This window comes from Loxodonta africana, chromosome 11 (assembly GCF_030014295.1).
Source record: "Loxodonta africana isolate mLoxAfr1 chromosome 11, mLoxAfr1.hap2, whole genome shotgun sequence".
Classification (NCBI taxonomy): Eukaryota; Metazoa; Chordata; class Mammalia; order Proboscidea; family Elephantidae; genus Loxodonta; species Loxodonta africana.
The window spans coordinates 28610344-28629335 of record NC_087352.1 but is presented as its reverse complement, the minus strand read 5'-3'; the positions used below and the strand labels follow the sequence as shown (position 1 = coordinate 28629335).

Here is an 18992-nt window from a genome sequence, read left to right as displayed (position 1 = left end):
ACTGAGACAGGAGATTCTGCTGTAGGCTTTTCCACATTCAATACATTTATAAGGCCTTGCTCCGGTGTGAGCTCTCTGGTGCCGAATGAGGTTAGAGTTTTGGGTAAAGAATTTCCCACATTCAGTGCACTCATAGGGCCTTTCTCCAGTGTGAACTTTCCGGTGCCGAATGAGGGTAGATACAAGGCTGAAGGCTTTCCCACATTCCCTGCACTCATAAGGCCTTTCTCCTGTATGAATTCTGTGGTGCTGAACAAGTGTGGATTTGTGGCTGAACGTTTTCCCACATTCACCGCACTTGTAACGTTTCATTTCAGTGTGAACTTTCTGGTGTGTGCTCAATGTAGACAAGTTATTGAAGGCCTTTCCACAGTCCTTACACACATGAGATGTTTCTCCAGTGTGAACTTTTCTGTGAGTAGTAAGAGTTGACTTCTCTAAGAAGGCATTTCCACCATAGAATCTCCCTTCTGTGTGAGTTCTCAGGTGGTTGGGGAGGGCAGAGCTCTTCAGGAAGGATTCCTCAGAGTTGCTGTACTTAAAGGGCTTCTGTCCCATGTGGACTCCTGAGTGCTGCCTGAAATTGGAGCAGTAAGGAAAGGTCTCCCTGGTGTCCCTCTGTGGCTTCCTTTTGGTGTGAGTGGCCTGTTGCTGGACAAAGTGCAAGCTGGCCTGCAAGTCCTTGCCACATTCCCCACATGTGAAAGGCTGTTCTGACAGGTGGGCCCAGCAGCTCTTCACCTGCTCAAGAAGGGCAGTCTCATCCTCAGATCCACATAGACAACCTGAAAGCAGAAAAATATCAGATAACTAAGTGTTGGATTGGAGGAAAGAAAGCACCTTCATCACAAATGCACGTCAGATGCACTTAAGAAGTCCATGGAATTGCTGGTGGAAGCTCTGGCCCTGCAAGATAGGGCCTAGCCAGTCCATAGAATGTGCGAGACCTGAACAGGGATGTGGACACAAAGATGAGGTGCAGCACAAAGAGGAGAGTTAGGGTCTCCAGGTCACTCTGCAAAAGGTTTCAGCAGGGCCTTGGCTGCTGGTGACAGCCAAGCCTGTGAAAAGGCATGTACCTAGTCCCACCAAAAACCAATTGGAACAGAGTAGCTGGTGTTCCAGTATTACATAAGAACAGTATGTGCATGCTTTGTGTCACAAATTGAGTAGACCAATGTCATACGGTTCTGCATAGGTGTTGTGCTGGTTATCAACTTACTGTCTCTCAGCCCTAAATTTACCCATTTTGCCTGCTTTGTAAAAATGTACTGGGCTCTTTAAATATTTTTCCTTTGCCAGCTGGCATGAAGTTAAGTTGTCCGTAGATGGCACTGGAGGGAAATCGCAGAACAAGAGTCTTGCTTCCTCGTTGCTATGTGCTCACTTGGCATCCTCCTACAGTGCTCACAGCTTCCCCCCGCCCCGCATCTGCCCTGAACTCATTACTCCGACCCTGATTTAGCTAATAATTCCTTATACTAAACCTTCTCTGTACTGTGCAGTTTTTCTCTAGTGATTGATACCAGACTGATACAGAATTGGTACTAGGAGTGGTCCCAGAAGACAGCCTGCGAAGATTGGATTGTGGGACTGATTTGGTTGTGCCTTTGGGCTTCAGCACAGTGCTACTTGCCAGAGGGAAATGACAGCCACTTGCGGCATGCAGCTGCATCACAATCAAGCTATCACCTGTGGTTGATTGTGATGAAGTGCCAACTGAGGCACATGTTTTACCAGCCCAAGCAGCTCCTGCACTTGACTTTTATGGCAGTAACGATGACTGCAAGGACTGTAGTATGGGATAGCTTCTCCTGAGTCCACTGGAGCATTTACAGGAAGAAAAAATAAGCTCAAGTTCTTAAACTTCCAGATCAAGCCTTGGTCTGAGAACCAGAGAGCTTCCATGACAGCCCTAAGAGAAGCTCTTATTTCTTGTATCTACAGGGCCGATATTGCTGAAAATCAAACACAAAATTCAACTGTATGGGTTGCTGAATTACTGTGTCAGTTAAATTCTCAGCTGGGCCAAGTTTCTAGTGTGAAAATTAGGGTATTAATTGGTAAAGAATAGGATCTTGAAACTTGGAATGGGGACATCTGGCTGGACTCAAATTAAACTGATAGTCTTCAACTCCAAAATCACTGAGTCTCCCTTACCAATGGAATTCACTTTCTCTCCACTGTCTAAGGAGACTAGTATTCCTCTACTTGAACCCTTTGCTAACTCACTTAGAGTACATGCCTTGAGGGAGGATAGCCATTCTCCTCAAGACCCACCACAACCACCCCCTATTGCCACTACAAGACCCATAACTAGGGTCAAATCTCAGCATTCTCCATGGGGAAAGGTATACTATGGGGAAATGGCTTACACACCAAAGTCTGCTAATATATATTGGCAGAAACCTGTATAATGTGTGGAAGTGGATTCTCAAGGGCTGTAGATCAAAGAGGGAGGAATTTAACAAATTTAACTGAATTCATCGATAGGGGTACACTTAGTTCAATTACTAGATTTGATGCATTGACTCGAGCAGCTGGAGGTAGTTTAACAGATTAACTAAAACTGGGACTCAATGGTGGACTGCAGTTAATGAGATTCAGGTGCCAGAGCTTCCCTGGCAGGGTGTGGAAGAGAAAACCCCAAGGTTTAGGGAGATGGATATGTTGAACTGGATTTATCATATGGAATCTACACACCTGTGGTAGGCTGAATAACAGTGTCTACACTCTAATCCCCAGAACCTGTGAATATATTACCTTCCATGGAAAAAAGGATATTTCAGATGGAATTAAGGTTGCTAATAAACTGACCTTCAAATGAGGAGATTACCCTGGATTGTCTGGGTAGGCCTGACATAATCACATAGGCCCTAAAAAGCAGAAGACTGACATGAGAGAGGTTTCCTGGCTCCAATGTGCTTGCTGGCAGACTCCTGTAGCGTGCAGGCTTCTCCAGTGTTTGGCTCCTACAGCACGTGTGGCTCCCCAGGGTCCATCTCCTGCAGCATGCAGTTTTCCCTAGCACCAAGCTCCTACAGTGCTACAGCTTCTCCAGTGCCCAGCTGCATAGCAGTCAGCAGCACTTAGCAGCCAGAAGCTTCTTCCAGTTGCCCCCTCATGTGGATTTGTAATGGAGTGCCGCTGGTCAGATACTTTCCCATGAACAGCTTCCCCTGACAAGTTTCTGAGGGTGGATTTCCAGCAGGTTCTTCTGGCAAGGTACCACAGCAACTTCTCTGCCATTCAGTAAAGCACAGCTGTACCCTCTCCAACAAGGTCTAGACTCAGTCCTGGGGAGGCTTCTTGTGTGTTCTCAGTCTTGGGAGTAGTGGCTGTTCCTTATATCTGCTATTTCTATATTCTTTATAGGTCCTGTTACTTTTTACTAATCCCTCATTATTCCAATTCTCTGATATAGTTAACAATTCTTTATATTAAACTTACCTGTTCAAACTACGACATGGTTTCTCTCACCTGACTGGACCCAGACTGATACAGGTGCAGAGGAGGGGAAATGGAGGAACACACAGACCAGAAAGATGAGGTCATGGAGAGGCTACGAATGAGCAGAAATGGCAAGAGGACAGTGTCCAGAAGGAGGAAGAAAAGACGAGAATAAGGTATGGCCACAGGCTTAGCACCAACATCAGTGTACCCAGGACAGCACCCAGCACACTTTGAGCCCATCCTTGATATTAGCTCATCTCCCAATTCCCACTCACCAGGAGCAGGACCCCTCCTGCCCTCTCTTGCCATAGCCAGAGTAGCAGCCACCCCAATGGGAACCCAGGGCTCCTCATCACACTTCAGTGGGGCAACAACATGGGAACTCACAGGTGCAAGTCCTAGCAAAAAGGAGGTAAAGGTAAGCCCAAACCAAGAGCAACGCACCCTGTTACAGACCAAAGGGAGCTCCTGTCAACTCTGCAACCAGGAAGAAAACAAAACGAACCTACTTGCAGTATCTTGCAGGAACAGTAGTGAAGTTCCTGCAGAGAGTGACCATGTGGGTACCTGTGTTTCATGCCACAGGCTGGCACAGGCAGGCCCTGAACAATATCTTATGGATGAAGAGGGACCTGTAGCACAGAGGGGCCATGATTCCAGCAGGGTCACCAGGGCAGGGAGAAGCCAAGCTCAGTGGGATGTGCTGGGAAGACTGTGAAACATCTGACCCTGAACCCTGTCCCATAATGCCTTGGGGAAACAACTGTTGGCCCTATTCATGAAGCCGCTAAGAATGGGGTAGTGGAAGTGCACATAGCCCAGTGCCAGCTCCGACAGTACACATGGTCCAGCTTTGGCATAGACAGTACCTCCTAGGGAGAAAAGGCAGAAGGTGATCAGTATGCTGGGGGTATGAAGGACTTACCCAGCGAGCCAATGAGTGCAAAGTTCTCCAGCATCACATCACAGTACAAGAGCCTCTGGGTCACATTAAGGAGCCCCCACTCATCCCAGGAGAAATACACAGCCACATCCTCAAAGGTCACTGGGCCCTGCATTGATGGGTTCAGCTGATCCTTGGGGTCAATGGGAGGGCAGAAAAACCAACCAAAATATGGACAGATGGACATATCCAGGCCCTTGACCTGCGACTCAGGGTCCCACCACAACTCCCATTGAAATTGTCTTTCCCGATGGGCCCAGACTTACCCACCCCACACACATACCCTCCTTTCTCTCTTCTCACCAGATCCCTATCTTAGAGGGGACACCAGTGTCCTGGTAATACTGGTACCTATCTCTCTTCTTGGTGCTACTGGCCAGTGTGTCCAAGCACACAGCCCTTTGCCCCCTCTGTCCTGCAAGCCAATTCCCTAGTGTGTCTCCTAGATTGCACCTCTCAGGATCAGCCGAACCTAAGATCACCCTTCTCCTTTAGGCCCCAAGTACCTGGTCCCATGGCTCTTCACTTTGCCTACCACCCACCAGGCATGTAACTATCCTATAGCATGCTCACAGCTCCAAACCCCCCAACACAACCCCACCAGTTCACCCCATAGGTATCTTAATAGACTCCCCACATGTCCCTCTGCATGTGGTGCTCTGAGAGTGCTTGGCATAAGCAACCAGGATTCCATCCTGCCCCAGTCCTGCCCACACCTCCAATGGTCCTCACTGCATTGAAGACCTCCCAACCTGGCATTGTCCCTAGGTTCAACCCTTAGACACTCGGAACCACACAGGGAACTCCCAGACCCCTGGCCCTCTTTCACCTCTGCCTTTCCACATGCTGTCCCTTCTTCACCTGCCACCAGCCTTCCCATCTCCTCTGGACATACATTTAGAGTCTAAGCCACTGGTCCATACCCTGGGCCTGGGCCCCTGCCTGACTCACCCAGGTGACCCTGAGTAACTCACTTTCTCTAACTGGTTGTACTTAAATAACAGATCCAGAATCTAACTGCTTCTGCAACCTCCACTGCCACCAGTCTGGTGCAGCCACCATCATGAGTTGTCTCCTGGCCTCCCTCCCTCTTCCCTCACACCAGTCTGCTCTCCATTCTGCAGGCAAAGAGAGCCTGTTAACACCTGAGTGAAATCACTTCCCTCCTCTGCTCCAAACCTTCTGTGGCTCTTGCCACCCTCAGAATTGAGGCCCAGCTCCTCAGGCTGTCAATCCAGGCCTGACTTCTGCCTCTTGTTCTCGGTTCACACCATAAACGGGACCTGAAGTTTCTTAAACATTCCCAGTTCTGCCTCACCTTCAACCATTTGCACATGTTGGTCTCTGTGTCCTTAACGTCTTCCACACGACATGTCACTGACTGCCAAAAAAAAATGGGACTCCCTCCACATAACCCCTGGCCAAGACTCAGCACGCTGGGGCTGGAGTAACCCCAGGGCCCCAGTAGTAAAGGAAGGGAAGCGAAAAGGTAGGAGGAGGAGATAAGTCCCAGTATACCAACATCTCCTATGTCTGGACGCCGGAATCATGCGGATGAGGGTCTCAGCGGCTGAGAACCTGGGGACCCCTCCCCCAACTCACCTGGGCCGGGTCCATTGGCGCGTTGCCACAATCGGAACCGGTGTGTGGAGCGAGGTGTCGACCAAGAGGACTACCGACCCTAACCCAGGCGTGGTAAGGGACGAGTGACCTCAATCCCCACCCCACCTCTGCGTAAAATGCGCAGAGTTCCGATTGCGGGGGCCGCAGAAATGGAGGCAGGTTCGGAGATCCCAGAGAGCGCTCTGACCCGGAGGGCACCGGAGGGACACTCACCACGCGAGTCACACAGTCGGAACTACGAGTCTTAGGGAGGCAGGGCCGGTAGTGGTGGGGGGGTCCACCGCTTGACAAAGGTGCGCTGACGGACCCTGCCCTTCTACATTCCCCTTCTCCTCCAGCCTGTGTAGCGTCTAGGGCAGGCGGCCCCTCCACCCTGAGGCGGCAACTACATTTCCCAGAAGACACTGCGCCTACGTCCCGAGGCTGGCTGATAACGACTGAGGAGAGGGTCGTTTCCGGGCGGGTCCCGCTGACACTGGTCCAATGAAGACCCAGGAAAAGGGCGTTTCTGGGCGGGCCACTCAAGTGGGGGCAGGACTTCTGGCGTCGGCTCTGCCCGTTACTTTGGCAACTCTCGCCCGTGTGCACACCGATCGGAGGAACTGGATGGTCCCGTCAGGAGCGGCGTCCCAGGAGGCTCCCGGGCCCGCGGAAACTGGAGTGAGGAAAACACAAAAGCCGAGAAGGTCCCGCTTCCGCACGCAGTGACCGCGACGAGTGTCTTGTCTCCCAGGCTGTAGAAGGGATGGCACCGCTTGTGGGGGATCCTCTGTAAAAACCAGTGTTTGCCCCTGGCTTTGTGGCTGATCTTAGTTACTCAGTCTTAATCTCCTCCAGAGGACAAACTAATACAGCGTGGCCCAAGACCCTCATAAATCATGCAGAATAAACTGTCTGGCGGTGCCCAAAGTCCCGTGTAAACAAAGACCCTGTTATAACGATGGATATTTCAGGGGCTTAGAGGCCACCTCCCAGGAGCCAATCAAGGGCCAGTGTTAGGAATGTGCAGGATTTGAGTACCCCAAGCCTGCTGAGTGTACCCTTTACAGCACACTGGAAGTGGCTGACTGCGGTTGCCAGCTGTGCAGACTGGCCTGCAGAGGCTCACCAAGGTCTGCTGAACAGGACAGGCACTGGCACAAAACACGCTCCTGGTGCAGAAACAGATGAGTGGCCTGGGTGCCTCATCAGGCCCCTGAATCAGCACCAGCTGGCACCAGGCAGCATGGGGCAAGGGCCTGGGTCTGCAGCTTCTGTACCAGATGCCTGCATGGATCTCTGATATCTTACATGTTTGGTGATGGGCCAGCAGGTCCCTGGTACCTGTGCCACTTGCCACCACCCTCCCTGCATTTTTCCAGTGGTGATCTGGAAATACTGCAGGTAACTGGAGAAAGATTCAGTACAGCTCTAAACCACTGTGACTCTTCAGTCCCCATCCTCCAGTATCCGGGTGCAAGGAGTCTGGGAAATACCTATTCTAACACCATCAACCTTCTGTCCTCCAACATCCACAGCTCCATTCCTTCCCCCTCAACATTTGAGGGCCTGGCGATGGATAACGGGCCAAAGCTAAAGTCGCTCTTGTTTTCCTTGGTTCTAATGCTGTCTCTACTAACTAAGCATTGGTTTCTCCCCCACCTCCCCTACATTCACAGAAAGGCTGTGAGTTGCACCCTGGGAATTCACCCTCCCCTAGGTGCCTGAGACTCTTATGGGAGAGCAGGCCCAAAGCAATAGCACAGGCCTGCTTGGCTGAAGAAGGAAGGCAAGGGACCTTGCAGTGACTATACTTTAGGCAGTGTGGTGGCTGGCCTCCTGCCAAAAAATAAATCCAAACCAACCTTGTGCGAGCCTGTTGTGGCTTTAAATGTCTACAAATTCTTTACCAATCCCTATTTTTCAAAAGGTCAACCCAAATTTCCCTTACCTTGAGTGTGGGCCAAACTCACTTCTAATGAATAAAATGTGGCAGAAGTTACGGTGTGAGACTTCCAAGATGAGGTCACAAAATACATTGTGGTTTCCACTTTGTCCTTTCTTAGCTCACTCACTCTGAGGAGTGAGTGGAATATCATGAACACACTCAAGCAGCCCTCTGAAGTAGTTCACATGGCAAGGAACTGAGGCCTCCTGATAATAGCCACGTGAGTGAGCCATCTTGGAAGTGGATCCTTCAGTTCCAGGCTTGCCAGGTGTCTTAGTTATCCAGTGCTGCTGTAACAGAAATACCAAATAAACAAATTTATTCTCTCATAGTTTAGGAGGCTAGAAGTCTGAATTCAGGGTGCCAGCTCCAGGGGAGGGAGGCTTTCTCTGTTGGCTCTGTGGGAAGGTCCTTGTCATCAATCTTCCCCTGGTCTAGGAGCTTCTTGACACAGGGACCACAGGTGCAAAGGACATGCTCTGCCCCTTGTTCTTTTTGCTTGGTGGTAATGAGATCCCCTTCTCTGCTCACTTATATCTTAAAAGAGATTGACTCAAGATACAACCTAACCCTATAGATTGTCCTGCTTTATTAACACAACTGCTTCTAGTCCTGCCTCATTAACATCATAGAGATTGGGATTTACAACACAAAGGAAAATCAGATCAGATCACAAAATGGAGGACAACCACACAATACTAGGAATCATGGCCTAGCCAAGTTAATGCACATTTTGGGGGGACACAATTCAATCCACAACCCAGGTCTGCAGGTGGGGTTAGTGTTAGGGAGAGCCTACCTGAGCTCACTACACAGGTTGATGATGACGTACCTTGTCCCAAGAGGCCTGGCCCGAGGATATTTTGTTCCTCCCACCCCCAATCTCAGGCCCACACCTGGGTCTTTTTCTTTGCAGCATTTAACTCCCCTCTTAACTATTTAACATATGTGTTAAAATTTGGCTGCCATAACATTCAAAAGTATTATCTTAAAATCTGTGCTAAAATATATTCATAACCATATACTGTGTTAAAATTTATCTGAATTAAAACTGATAACAATATGAATATGTTAAAATATTTATTCCATATCCATGGCACCCTCTACAACTTGAGGCCGGCCAGGATGGGGACCTGTTTGTCCTGTGCATGGGGGTTGCTCAATGAGCCCTTTTTCTTATGCTTATGGTGTTCTTTTTTGTTTTGCCCTTTAAACCATTTGAGGTAGCTAGGTCTTTTGTTTTTTGTTCAGTTCTCTACCCTCTATCCCCCGTGTCTAAGTCTTCCTTCCCCACTCTCACCTCCCGACAGACCCACGGGCTCTGTCATCAGCCTCATTTTACTGGAGAGGAGACTAAGGCCACAGTTTCCCAGGCATCCTGGTAGCTGCTGGGAGGGAGCAGGTTAGGACAGATCAGGAGTGAAGCAGCCCCGTCCACTGTCCTTAGCCACCACCATCTTGCTGCCCCTTTGTGCAGGCTATGCCTCCCACCTAAATGTCAGCTGTCATTTCTCCTGAGCATACTTGAGGATACAGCTCTGAGGCCCTCTCCTCCAGGCAGTCTTCCCTGACCACCCCCAGACAGGCAGCATCCTCTCTCCCTCTTCTGTGCACCGACAGCCAGCAGCCCCATTCTGAGCCCGCTGTCTTAATTCATCTGGGCCAGGTCCACTGCCACCCACCCAGCCTGGGATGGAAGAAGGAAATGATAAGGACGGGAACGGATCCCTGGGTTTCTGTGGTTGGTAGGCTAAATAATAGCCCCTGAAGATATCCAAATGAGCCCTGGTGGTGCAGTGGTTAAGTGCTCTGCTGCTAACCAAAAAAGCAGTTCAAACCCACCAGCAGCTCTTCAGGGGAAAAGACCTGGTGATCTGCTTCTGTAAAGATTACAGCCTAGGAGACCCTATGGGGCAGCTCTACTCTGTCCCATAGGGTCGCTGAGTCAGAATTGACTCTGCGACCCACAACAACACAAAGATATCCAGGTCCTAATCCCTGGACCCTGTGAATGTCTTATATGGCAAGATGGACTTCGCACATGTGACTAAGAACCTTGAAATGGGGAGATTATCCTGGATTATCAAAGTGGGCCATAAATACCACCACGAGGGTCCTTACCAAAAAGAGGGAGATAGGGGAGTTAGAGATTTAGAGATGCTACCCTGCTGGCTTTAAAGATAGAGAAAGGGGCCATGAGCCAAGGAATGTAAGTTTAGAGTCTGGAAAAGTCAAGGTACAGGTCCTCCCCTTGAGCCTCCAGAGAGAGAGAGAATAGCCCTTCAAAAATCTGGACTTCACCCCAGTGAGAATCATTTCAGGCTCCTAACCTCCAGAGCTGTAAGAGAATGTGTTGTTTTAAGCCACTCTGGGGGTAGTCCTGGGGGCACAAATGGTTAAGCATTCGGATGCTAATCCAAAGGTTGGCAGTTCGAATTTACTCAGGGGCACCTTGGAAGAAAGGTCTGGTGATCTACAAGGTCACAGCCATTGAAAACCCTATGGAGCATAGCTCTACTCTGACACACGTGGGGTCACCATGCATTGGAATCAACTTAACGGCAACTGTTATGTGTGTGTCTGTGTGTTTTTAAGTTGGGGGTAGTTTGCTACAGCAGCCACAGGAAACTAACACAAAGGGGCAACTGTGCTTGTGTCCTAGCAGGTCCTGTAGGGCTGGGATGTGGCTGCCCAGTGACCCAGTGTTCTGGTCCAGCCCCTATGGGTGATGTTGGTAACTGGGTGTGGGCCAAGAACTGGTCTGGGAAGACACTCCCTCAGCCACCCTGATGTTGCTCCTCTGGCTTCCCACCTTTTCAGCAGCAAGCTCACAGTAGTCTAACTGCACAGATAACACCTGGGCCCAGGGCAGCCGGGAGCTGGGCAAGTCTTAGGTGCCCACAGGCTGCCTCTCAGGCACCTGTGACGCAGTCACTCCTCAGATGACTCTGAGACACCTACTGTATGCTGGGCGCTAAGGACACAAGTGTGAACAAATCAGCAGTAGTCTCCAGCCTCACGGAATTCACATTTCTTTCTGGAAAATGCTGGGTGCCTACCCCCAACACAGCAACCCAGTCTTGGGTGAGTTGAGCCAGAATGAGGGTCCAGAGTCCAGAGGGAGGCAGGAGGCCCAGGTGCCACCTGTGCAGGGGGCAGCTGCTGTCTAGTCCACTGTGACTAACCCAGGAATGCTTTGGGGAGGAGGGGGACAAGAGCTCAAGAGTCTCTCTCCCTGCAGCCTACTGTCCACAGGGTAGGGCTCAGGCTTGAGCTGGGAGGCGCAGCTAGGAGAGGTGTATGGAGGGGGACTGAGAGATGCCTGTCGGGGGAGGGGTGCAGGGGCTGGCTGAGTGGAGATGCATGTGACAGAAGCCCTGAAACCAGGCAGAGAGGCAGGCCCTGGGATGGGGGGGGAAGGTCCAGCTGCCCCTCTCCTCATCACATTCCACTGTCCAGCCAGGGGGTGACCTTGCCTCTCTGAGCCCTGGTTACCACAGTTGCCTCAGAGCATGCTGGGGGATCCCAGAAGCAATGATTTGCGAGGTAAGTGGAGGCTCTGGGTTGGCACTCAGGATGGGTGTTGAGACTCCTACCCCACCAGCCCTGCTGGGCCACCCCTGCCCCAACCAGGAGTGCACAACAGCAACTGTCCACCCAGGATCAGCACGGGGATGACTGCATCTCAGCAGGCCCAACCAGGAGTGGAGTCAAGGGTGGGAGTTGGGGTTATAGCTGTCCCAGGAAGATGGAGAGGCTACACTGTAGTGGAACAGTTGGGGGGGGGCATGGCTGTGGATAATAGCAGTAGAACCCCAAGAGGAACTAGGATCAGGGGCTCCCTCTAGCCAGACACCCACAGGAATCACGGTAGGCTGTGCCTCCCAACTGAATCCCTACGGGGATTGGATTTGGAAAGTCTCAGAAGGTCCCTGTGTAAATGACAGTGTGAGTGCTCCTTGGGAAGGTCTCTGCTCCATGGTGTTGATGATGCTCCTGGTAGGTCCGGATCTCGGGGATGGCTGCCTGCAATGCACCCCGCTATGGCCTCCACTGGAGTAATGGCTAAAGGTTCACCTGGCCAGGCCCGGAGACAGGCCCTGGCACTGGGATGTGTTCATTGCGTCCCCCACACTCTCCTCCAGCCTCGCGCCCGGGGAGACAAGCCAGGGCCAGCTGTTGCTCCCCACGTTTGGTCTAAGCCCCAGTCCAGCCCCAGGTCAGCCTCCATCGGGTCCTTGGGTGCCCACAGCGGGCTCCGCCTCGGGCTCGGGCGCGTCCGGCTCAGCCCCTAGCGCGGTGGAGTCCAGCTCGGGCCGTGGCGTCCAGGTGGGCGTCCAGGGTGCAACGGGTTCAGGCCGCGGCTGGAACAAGGAGAAGCCCGGCGCCGGAGCGAGCGCCACCAGCTGGGGGCGCGAGGAGGCGGATGAGGCGGCGTGCGGGATGAGGAAAAAGATGTAGACGCCCGAGACCACTAGGCCCGCGGCGACCAGCACCGCCAGCGCCAAAGCCGCGTTGAAGGCCCAGGCCGGGTTGCTCAGCGTCAGGCGGCGCGAGAGCGGGCGGCCCAAGCGCAGCGGCGGCGGCAGCGGCGGGGGGCGAGCGGCGCGGGTCTTGTGCGGGCCGGGCCCGGGAGGCTGCGGCGCGGGCCGCAAGTAGAGCAGGCCGCGGCGGCGGTCGAAGCGCACTGAGCCCTGCTGCAGCGGCGGCGGCGCGCGCGCCTCGCTGGGCAGCAGGTCAGGCTGCGTGGGCAGGCCCGGCAGCCCGCGGCGGGGCGCCAGGCGCGTGGGCGCGCGGCACACGGGGCAGGCCACCGCGTCGCCGCCGCCTGCGGTGGCCAGGGACAGGCGAGCCAGGCATTCGAGGCAGAAGACGTGGCCGCAGTCCAGGCGCTTGGGCAGCTTGAAGACACCGTCGAAGGGCGAAACGCAGATGAGGCACTCCACCGGCGATGCGGGGGACAGGATGGGGCCGGAGCCCGGGCTGCCGTCTTCCTCCTCCTCCTCCTCGTCCTCCCCCCTCCCCGGCGAGCTGGTGCCCGAGCCCTGGGGGACCCGGGGGCGGTGGAGCCAGGGCGGCCGTGGGCAGGGCATCTGGACCTGCGGGGAGGCGCGGTCAGGTGGGGAAGGAGGCGGCCGTAGCATGAAGGGAGGCTTGGGAGGGTCAGGGAGTGGGGATGGTCAGGCAGAGACTCAGAAGAGAGCAGGACCAGATTCTGGAGGGGATTGCCTGGAACCAGAGCAGAATGTCAGGGGAAGGAGGGAGTAGAGTCAAGGGGTAACAGACAGGGAGGAGAGACGATAGGGAGAAGATAGGAAGAGGGAAGGACCAAAGACAAAAACAGAGAGGCCGCATGCATATTTGAGAGAAGAACTCCAGGGAGCATAAGTACTGGGGGACCGGGGAGAACGTTAGGACAGAAGAGGACTGGAGACAAGGATGGAACCTAGGCTGGACCAGAAGCAGACCCAGGACAGCAGATCTAGAGACTTGCAAGAGGCCCCAGAGACAAACTGGGAGGTGGGAGATGCAGTCAGAAGAGACTGGGGAGGGGCAGACATGGTTAGTGATAGCAGTGTCTCCTGAGAGGACCCCAGATAGAAAGGGCCAGATAGTGACTCCAGAGACAGTGGGGACAGGGACAGACCCCAGGAGGCTGTACTCCAGGGAGGAGTCATTAAGGACACCTGAGCCGAGGGAGAGGCGAAGAGCAGCAGCAACAAGTGGCAAGGGAAGGAGCCCAGGGTGCCTCACCACGGTTGCTAGGAGAGGGGCTCCTGCCTGGGCAGTAGCAAACCCCAGCTGTCGGCTGGCCTTTTCCTACCTGTCGGCGCAGCTCCTCCCTCTGGCCAGTGGCGTGCCCCTGCCAGGTTTGAAGCCAGTCCAGGGCCAACTGGTTACTGTGAGCCAAGGAGCCCCTCCCCAAGGTGGTGCCTGTTGTAGCACCATCCCTCTCCCAGGGACCCTGCCAGACCCGTCCAACCACCTGCCCCACCCGCCTACTGCTGGTCCTACCAGGAGGGTGAACCCCATACCTGACCTAGTCTGGACAGCGGGGGTGGCTGACAGCACCAATGACAGGGCAGTCATAACACAGGACCCTCAGGTAGGTGGGCCCTTTGCTCACCACCGCCTCAACTTTGAGAACTTTTCTGATACTGAACCTGGAACCACCAGCTCTCAAGCCCTGGGGCATCCAAGGACAACTGCTGGTGGAGGGGAACCTGGAGGCTATGTCCAGGAAGGGGTGTGAGGTAGCAGCACGGAAGTCATACCTCCATCATGGCTGGGGAGGCACAGCCTTCTGCCCTGGGTAACCAAGTCAGTTAGGCCAGTCTCCACACTAAGGGCTCACCATTATGAGCATGCAACACTTCTGGAGGCCCAGGAGGTAGGTAGCGGGCAGTACTGGACAGCTATGTAGGGTCTAGAACATGTTCATACCCTGAAAGCCAGCCTATCAACGAGCAAGGGCTGGTTAAGTTCATGGTTCCAACACTTGACCTTTGCTGCTGCTTGGAGACGCAGCCAGGTAATGTGCCTCTCAACTGCCCAAACCTCCAATCTCCAACCCAGAACCCAAGTTGCTTCTGCCAGGATTCATAACCTTGGAGATTACAGACAACTCTGGCTTGCTACCACGGTCTTCCAATACCCACTGAGAACAGCCCAAAGCAGCCATGCCTGTACCCCCATGCCCCATGTGTTAGACTGAGGGCCCCAGGGAGCCCTGATTCTGAGTCAGCCAGTGCTTCCTGAACCCCAAGTGTTTTCCTGATGAACTCAGATCCCTGCAGCCTGGTATACGTGCCAGGAACGTGAGCCCAAAGAATGGATGCCTCAGTGTTAACGCCTGCAGCAGCTCCCACAGTTCACCCCCCAAAGAACAGAGAGCCGACACAGGTAGGCAGGGCTGCCCCAAGGGGCTGACAGGTTTATTGGGCCACAGTCAAGACATCAGCGGTTGGACTTGGCCACACGCTCAAGCTCGTCCTTCTTCTTGATGGCATAGGAATTAGATGAGCCCTGGGAGGAGATAAACGGTCAGTTCTAGATCCCAGAGGCCCCCCTCCATGCCCCGCCCTAAGACCCCCACTCTCTCCACCCTGCCCACCTTGGCCGCGTTGATGAGCTCATCTGCCAGACACTCAGCAATGGTCTTGATGTTCCGGAAGGCAGCCTCACGAGCACCGGTGCACAGTAGCCAGATGGCCTAAAGCAAAAGGGTCAGATTAAGTTGAAGCGTGGGTCATCCCCCTAGGGAGGATCGTGGACCTCTGGTATCCTGGCCCTCACCTCCCAGGTGAGACACAGTGGAAGCCACACCACCACCCAGGTGGTGTCCTGCCAAATCTCAGCATGAGCCAGCTTACTCAAATCAGACATATTAAGCTCTCTGAGATAACCAGTCTCAAGGATGCAGGAAAGTCTGTGTCACAAGACACACACACAGTTTGATGATGGGTCTCTGATGACTTAAGATTCAAGAGACCTGCCATGATGGCCAAACAGGAGGCGCAGTCTCAGACTTGCCCCTAGATGGAAAAGTAACAGCTATAAAGGACTCACTGGAGACAGATATATATATATATGTGAACATGACTGAATATTAAATATTCCACAGATGTTAAAATTCCTCAAGGGTGAGGACGGTGATAGAAGAACATCCTTTGTTCTTCGGAGACACTCACTGCGATGTGTAGGAGTGGCAAAATACCTACAATGGATTCTCAAATGGTTCAGAAAAAGTACGCACACATATATCCAAAACCATACCCGTGGCCGTAGAGTCAATCCTGATCTTGATCGCCCTACAGTACAGAGCAGAACTGCCCCATAGAGTTTCCTAGGCTGTAAACTTTACAGGAGCAGATTGCCCTACCTTTCTCCTGCAGAGTAGCTGGTGGCTTCCAATTGCCAACCTTTTGGCAAGAGCCAAGCACTTAACCACTGCACCACTAGGGCTCCAACACACATATAGAGTGTGAAAACATACACAGAAATAAAACTTCACCTCAGCCAAATGTGGCCCAGAGCTGCAATCTGCCCACTGTGGGTGGAGATCTGGGAAGGCTTCCTGAAGGAAGTGATGCTCCAGGTAAAACATGCAGGCAGGAACATGCCTTCCCATGCATCAGACAGGCCTCCACCCACTCCTGGTGGCTGCTCCTGCCCTGCCTTATGTTCTACTGCCCAGGCCTACCTGGTTCACGCGGCGCAGCGGGGACACATCCACAGCCTGCCGCCTCACTGTACCGGCTCGCCCAATACGCGTCGAGTCCTCCCGGGGGCCACTGTTGATGATGGCATTCACCAGGACCTGCAGGGGGTTCTGGAAGAGAGGGCCGTGAATACAAGGACAAAGCACATGGGCATGGGTGCCTGATAACCAGCCCATGTGTCCGTCTGTCTCCTCAGCACCCAAACGGGGACAATGCCACCACACAGGCGACAGACCCTGGCATCCACACAGCAAGGCAGCTGCTGGCTTTGGAGCGTGCTAAGGGCACCCCTGCCTGGTAGTGTGGCACTACCTCGCCAGTGAGCAGGTGGATAATCTCGAAGGCGTGCTTGACAATGCGCACAGTCATGAGCTTCTTGCCGTTGTTGCGGCCGTGCATCATCATGGAGTTGGTAAGGCGCTCCACAATGGGGCACTGCGCCTTGCGGAAGCGCTTGGCTGCGTAGCGCCCTGCGCTGTGGGGCAAGTACTTGGCATACTTCTCCTTCACTGCGATGTAGTCCTGTGGAGAGACGCGGGGACAATGGTCAGAGGAGAGATAGGCCTTGGTCAAAAACTAGCGAGCGTGTAGAGGACTCCTGATCTGCCTGTAGTCTGGCCGGCCTCCCTGGGGACCTGGCTGTGAGGCCCACCAGCCATGAGAAAATAAAACATCAACAAGTGACTTGTGCACATTGTTAAAAAAGGCACTTCCCTTACAGCATTGTAGGATGTTTAGCAGTATTCCTGGCCTCCTATACCCACCAAAAATGTCTTCAGACATTGCCAAGTGCCCTGAGGGGTCAACAGCCCCAGGTTGAGAACCACTGGTGGAAATCAGAGGAAGTGTTTACATGCAAAGGGAACTGCTGTGTATCCAAAGTTACGCTTTTACTTATATACATGAACACGCACAACCAGTTTCTACAAGAAAAGTGGCAGGTAAAAGACAATGCAATCTTATGGCAGTTCAATACCTACCCTGGAAATACCTGCACAAACAGGCAAATGCAAGGGTGCCTGTGCAGAATGTCATTTGCTATGCAGCAAAAAAACTACAAACACAACATGTACAAAGGCGTGTACAGAACAAAATATTCCGTTAGGGTTCTATGGTCAACTGATTTTCAACACGGATACCAGACTCAATCAAGGGAAGAACAGTCTCTGCAACAAATGGTGCTGGAACAACTGCATATCCATTTTTAAAAGAATGAAATCAGACCCTATGTTACGTATATTTTAACACCAAAACAGTCTGTGGGATGTGACGCTCCTCGTGGGGAAGAAACCAACCATGATGAAAACAGTTGCTACCTCTGGGCAGGACACAAAGATAAATGGACATGGGGGGTGTGGGTGATCAAGGGTTCCCTGCTTTATCTGTTATGTCTTAACAACACAACTAGAACTTTAAAGTGACTCCTATTGGAAGAATCCACATCTAACCTAGCCCTTAACTGTCTCAGCACCAGGTGGTGGTCAGTGGTGCCAACACCCCTGCTCTCTTATCTTGGGGATACCCATGCAGATTCCCTGTCCCACCATCTTGTAAGAAGCTGACACTGCCCACTGTCTCAGGGCTCCTGGACACCCATCCACCATGTCCCCCTCACCTGCAAGGATATGTCGTTTATCTGCACATCATCTGTGCTCCACTTCCCAAAGAGCTTGATGTCGGGGGTCTCTGCCACCGCGGGCGCTGCTGTCTCCCACTCAGTCATCCTGGGAACTGGGTGGGGGCAAGAAGAAACCATCAAAGCCCAGCCAGCCTGGAGCACAGGTACACAGGAGCCCAACTCTCCATCAACCACTGGCCTGAAGCTAAGCCCATGCTGTGGCAGACTGAGAGAAAAGAGTAAATGCACGCCTGCTATGTACACAAATTGCCTACGAAATGTTATGAGAACTACTGGTACAAAGCTGTGATCATCTTTGCCACCTTTTAAAGTTCTAGAAAAATCACTCAGCTGTCAACAAGCATGTGCTCTCACCAAGGACTACTGGAGCCAAGAACTGGCATGCAACAGGTCAACAGCTGCTGCGGGGAACATGTAAAACGGCTCGCCAGGGAATGCCAAACGCCCTGATAATATACCCAATCGGGTTCAAATCCCCGCCATGCCATTTACCATCTCTGTGAGGCTGGGAGTCAAATCGCTTTTTGACTCTTAATTGTTCATCTGAGACGGGAACATTATTTGTCACCTAGGGTCACTGTACGAATTTTGCAGCCTAATGAGCATTAAGGGTTTGGTTCCAATCAGGCAATATGGAGGCGCCATTGCGGGGGAAAAAACGTATACACAACAGAAAACACATCGCGTCTCTTAATAAAGCGGAAACTTCGTATCTTGGCGTGCAATTGTACACGCCAGGGTTTGGAGGGACTATCCCCAAACCAACATTCCCGAGGTCCGCTGTGGGGCAACCCTACAAAACCGGCAAAGCACCAACAACTTGCCAATAACTCCTTGGCGCCTCCGCCCGTTTCCTCTGCACCCTTTTCCCGGGTGGAAAACTAAGGTCCAACGAGGAAAAGCCCAAGCCTTGGAGCTCTCCCTGCAGCTCCTCGGGGATCCCTGGGTGGTTTCAGGGACCCCGGACCATACAGCCGCCTCACCTGTGGGCGCAGCCGAAGAGACTCTGTCGCTCGGCGTGAACCACGCGCCGCCCTGGCACAGACAGGAAGAGGCCGCGCGCCCCTGGTCGACGCTTTTAACTGCGGCGAACACTTCCGGGTCAGTGGACGCGACGGGCGCATAAAAAAAGCACCATGTAGTCACAGGCCAATCCGGAGCAAAGATGTAAAGGGACCCACTGGA

The 18992-nt window shown here is 52.9% G+C and overlaps 2 protein-coding genes across 2 annotated transcripts; both read right to left on the bottom strand.

The window, feature by feature from the left end:
* Positions 1-672: 672 nt before the first annotated feature.
* RNF225 (ring finger protein 225) lies at positions 673-14725 on the bottom strand. The gene is given in 3 exon segments (XM_064294347.1): positions 673-785; positions 5999-12204; positions 12206-14725. Coding segments are annotated over 2 exon segments (1026 nt in total). The 5' UTR covers positions 13091-14725; the 3' UTR covers positions 673-785; positions 5999-12063.
* Positions 14726-14852: 127 nt separating this feature from the next.
* On the bottom strand, positions 14853-18921 carry RPS5 (ribosomal protein S5). The gene is made up of 6 exons (XM_003406231.3): positions 18791-18921; positions 17784-17899; positions 16481-16690; positions 16150-16278; positions 15061-15159; positions 14853-14972 (listed from the first exon to the last, which is right to left on the bottom strand). The coding sequence occupies exons 2-6, from the start codon at positions 17889-17891 to the stop codon at positions 14904-14906; spliced, it is 615 nt and encodes a 204-aa protein (XP_003406279.1). The 5' UTR covers positions 17892-17899; positions 18791-18921; the 3' UTR covers positions 14853-14903.
* Positions 18922-18992: the final 71 nt, after the last annotated feature.

Coding starts and splice junctions, on each gene's coding strand:
- RPS5 (XM_003406231.3), bottom strand. CDS start 17,891: ATGACTGAGTGGGAGACAGCAGCGCCCGCGGTGGCAGAGACCCCCGAC. Junction 16,691..17,783: donor TAAACGACATATCCTTGCAG/GTGAGGGGGACA, acceptor GTCTCTCCACAG/GACTACATCGCAGTGAAGGA. Junction 16,279..16,480: donor TCCACCTGCTCACTGGCGAG/GTAGTGCCACAC, acceptor CCTCTCTTCCAG/AACCCCCTGCAGGTCCTGGT.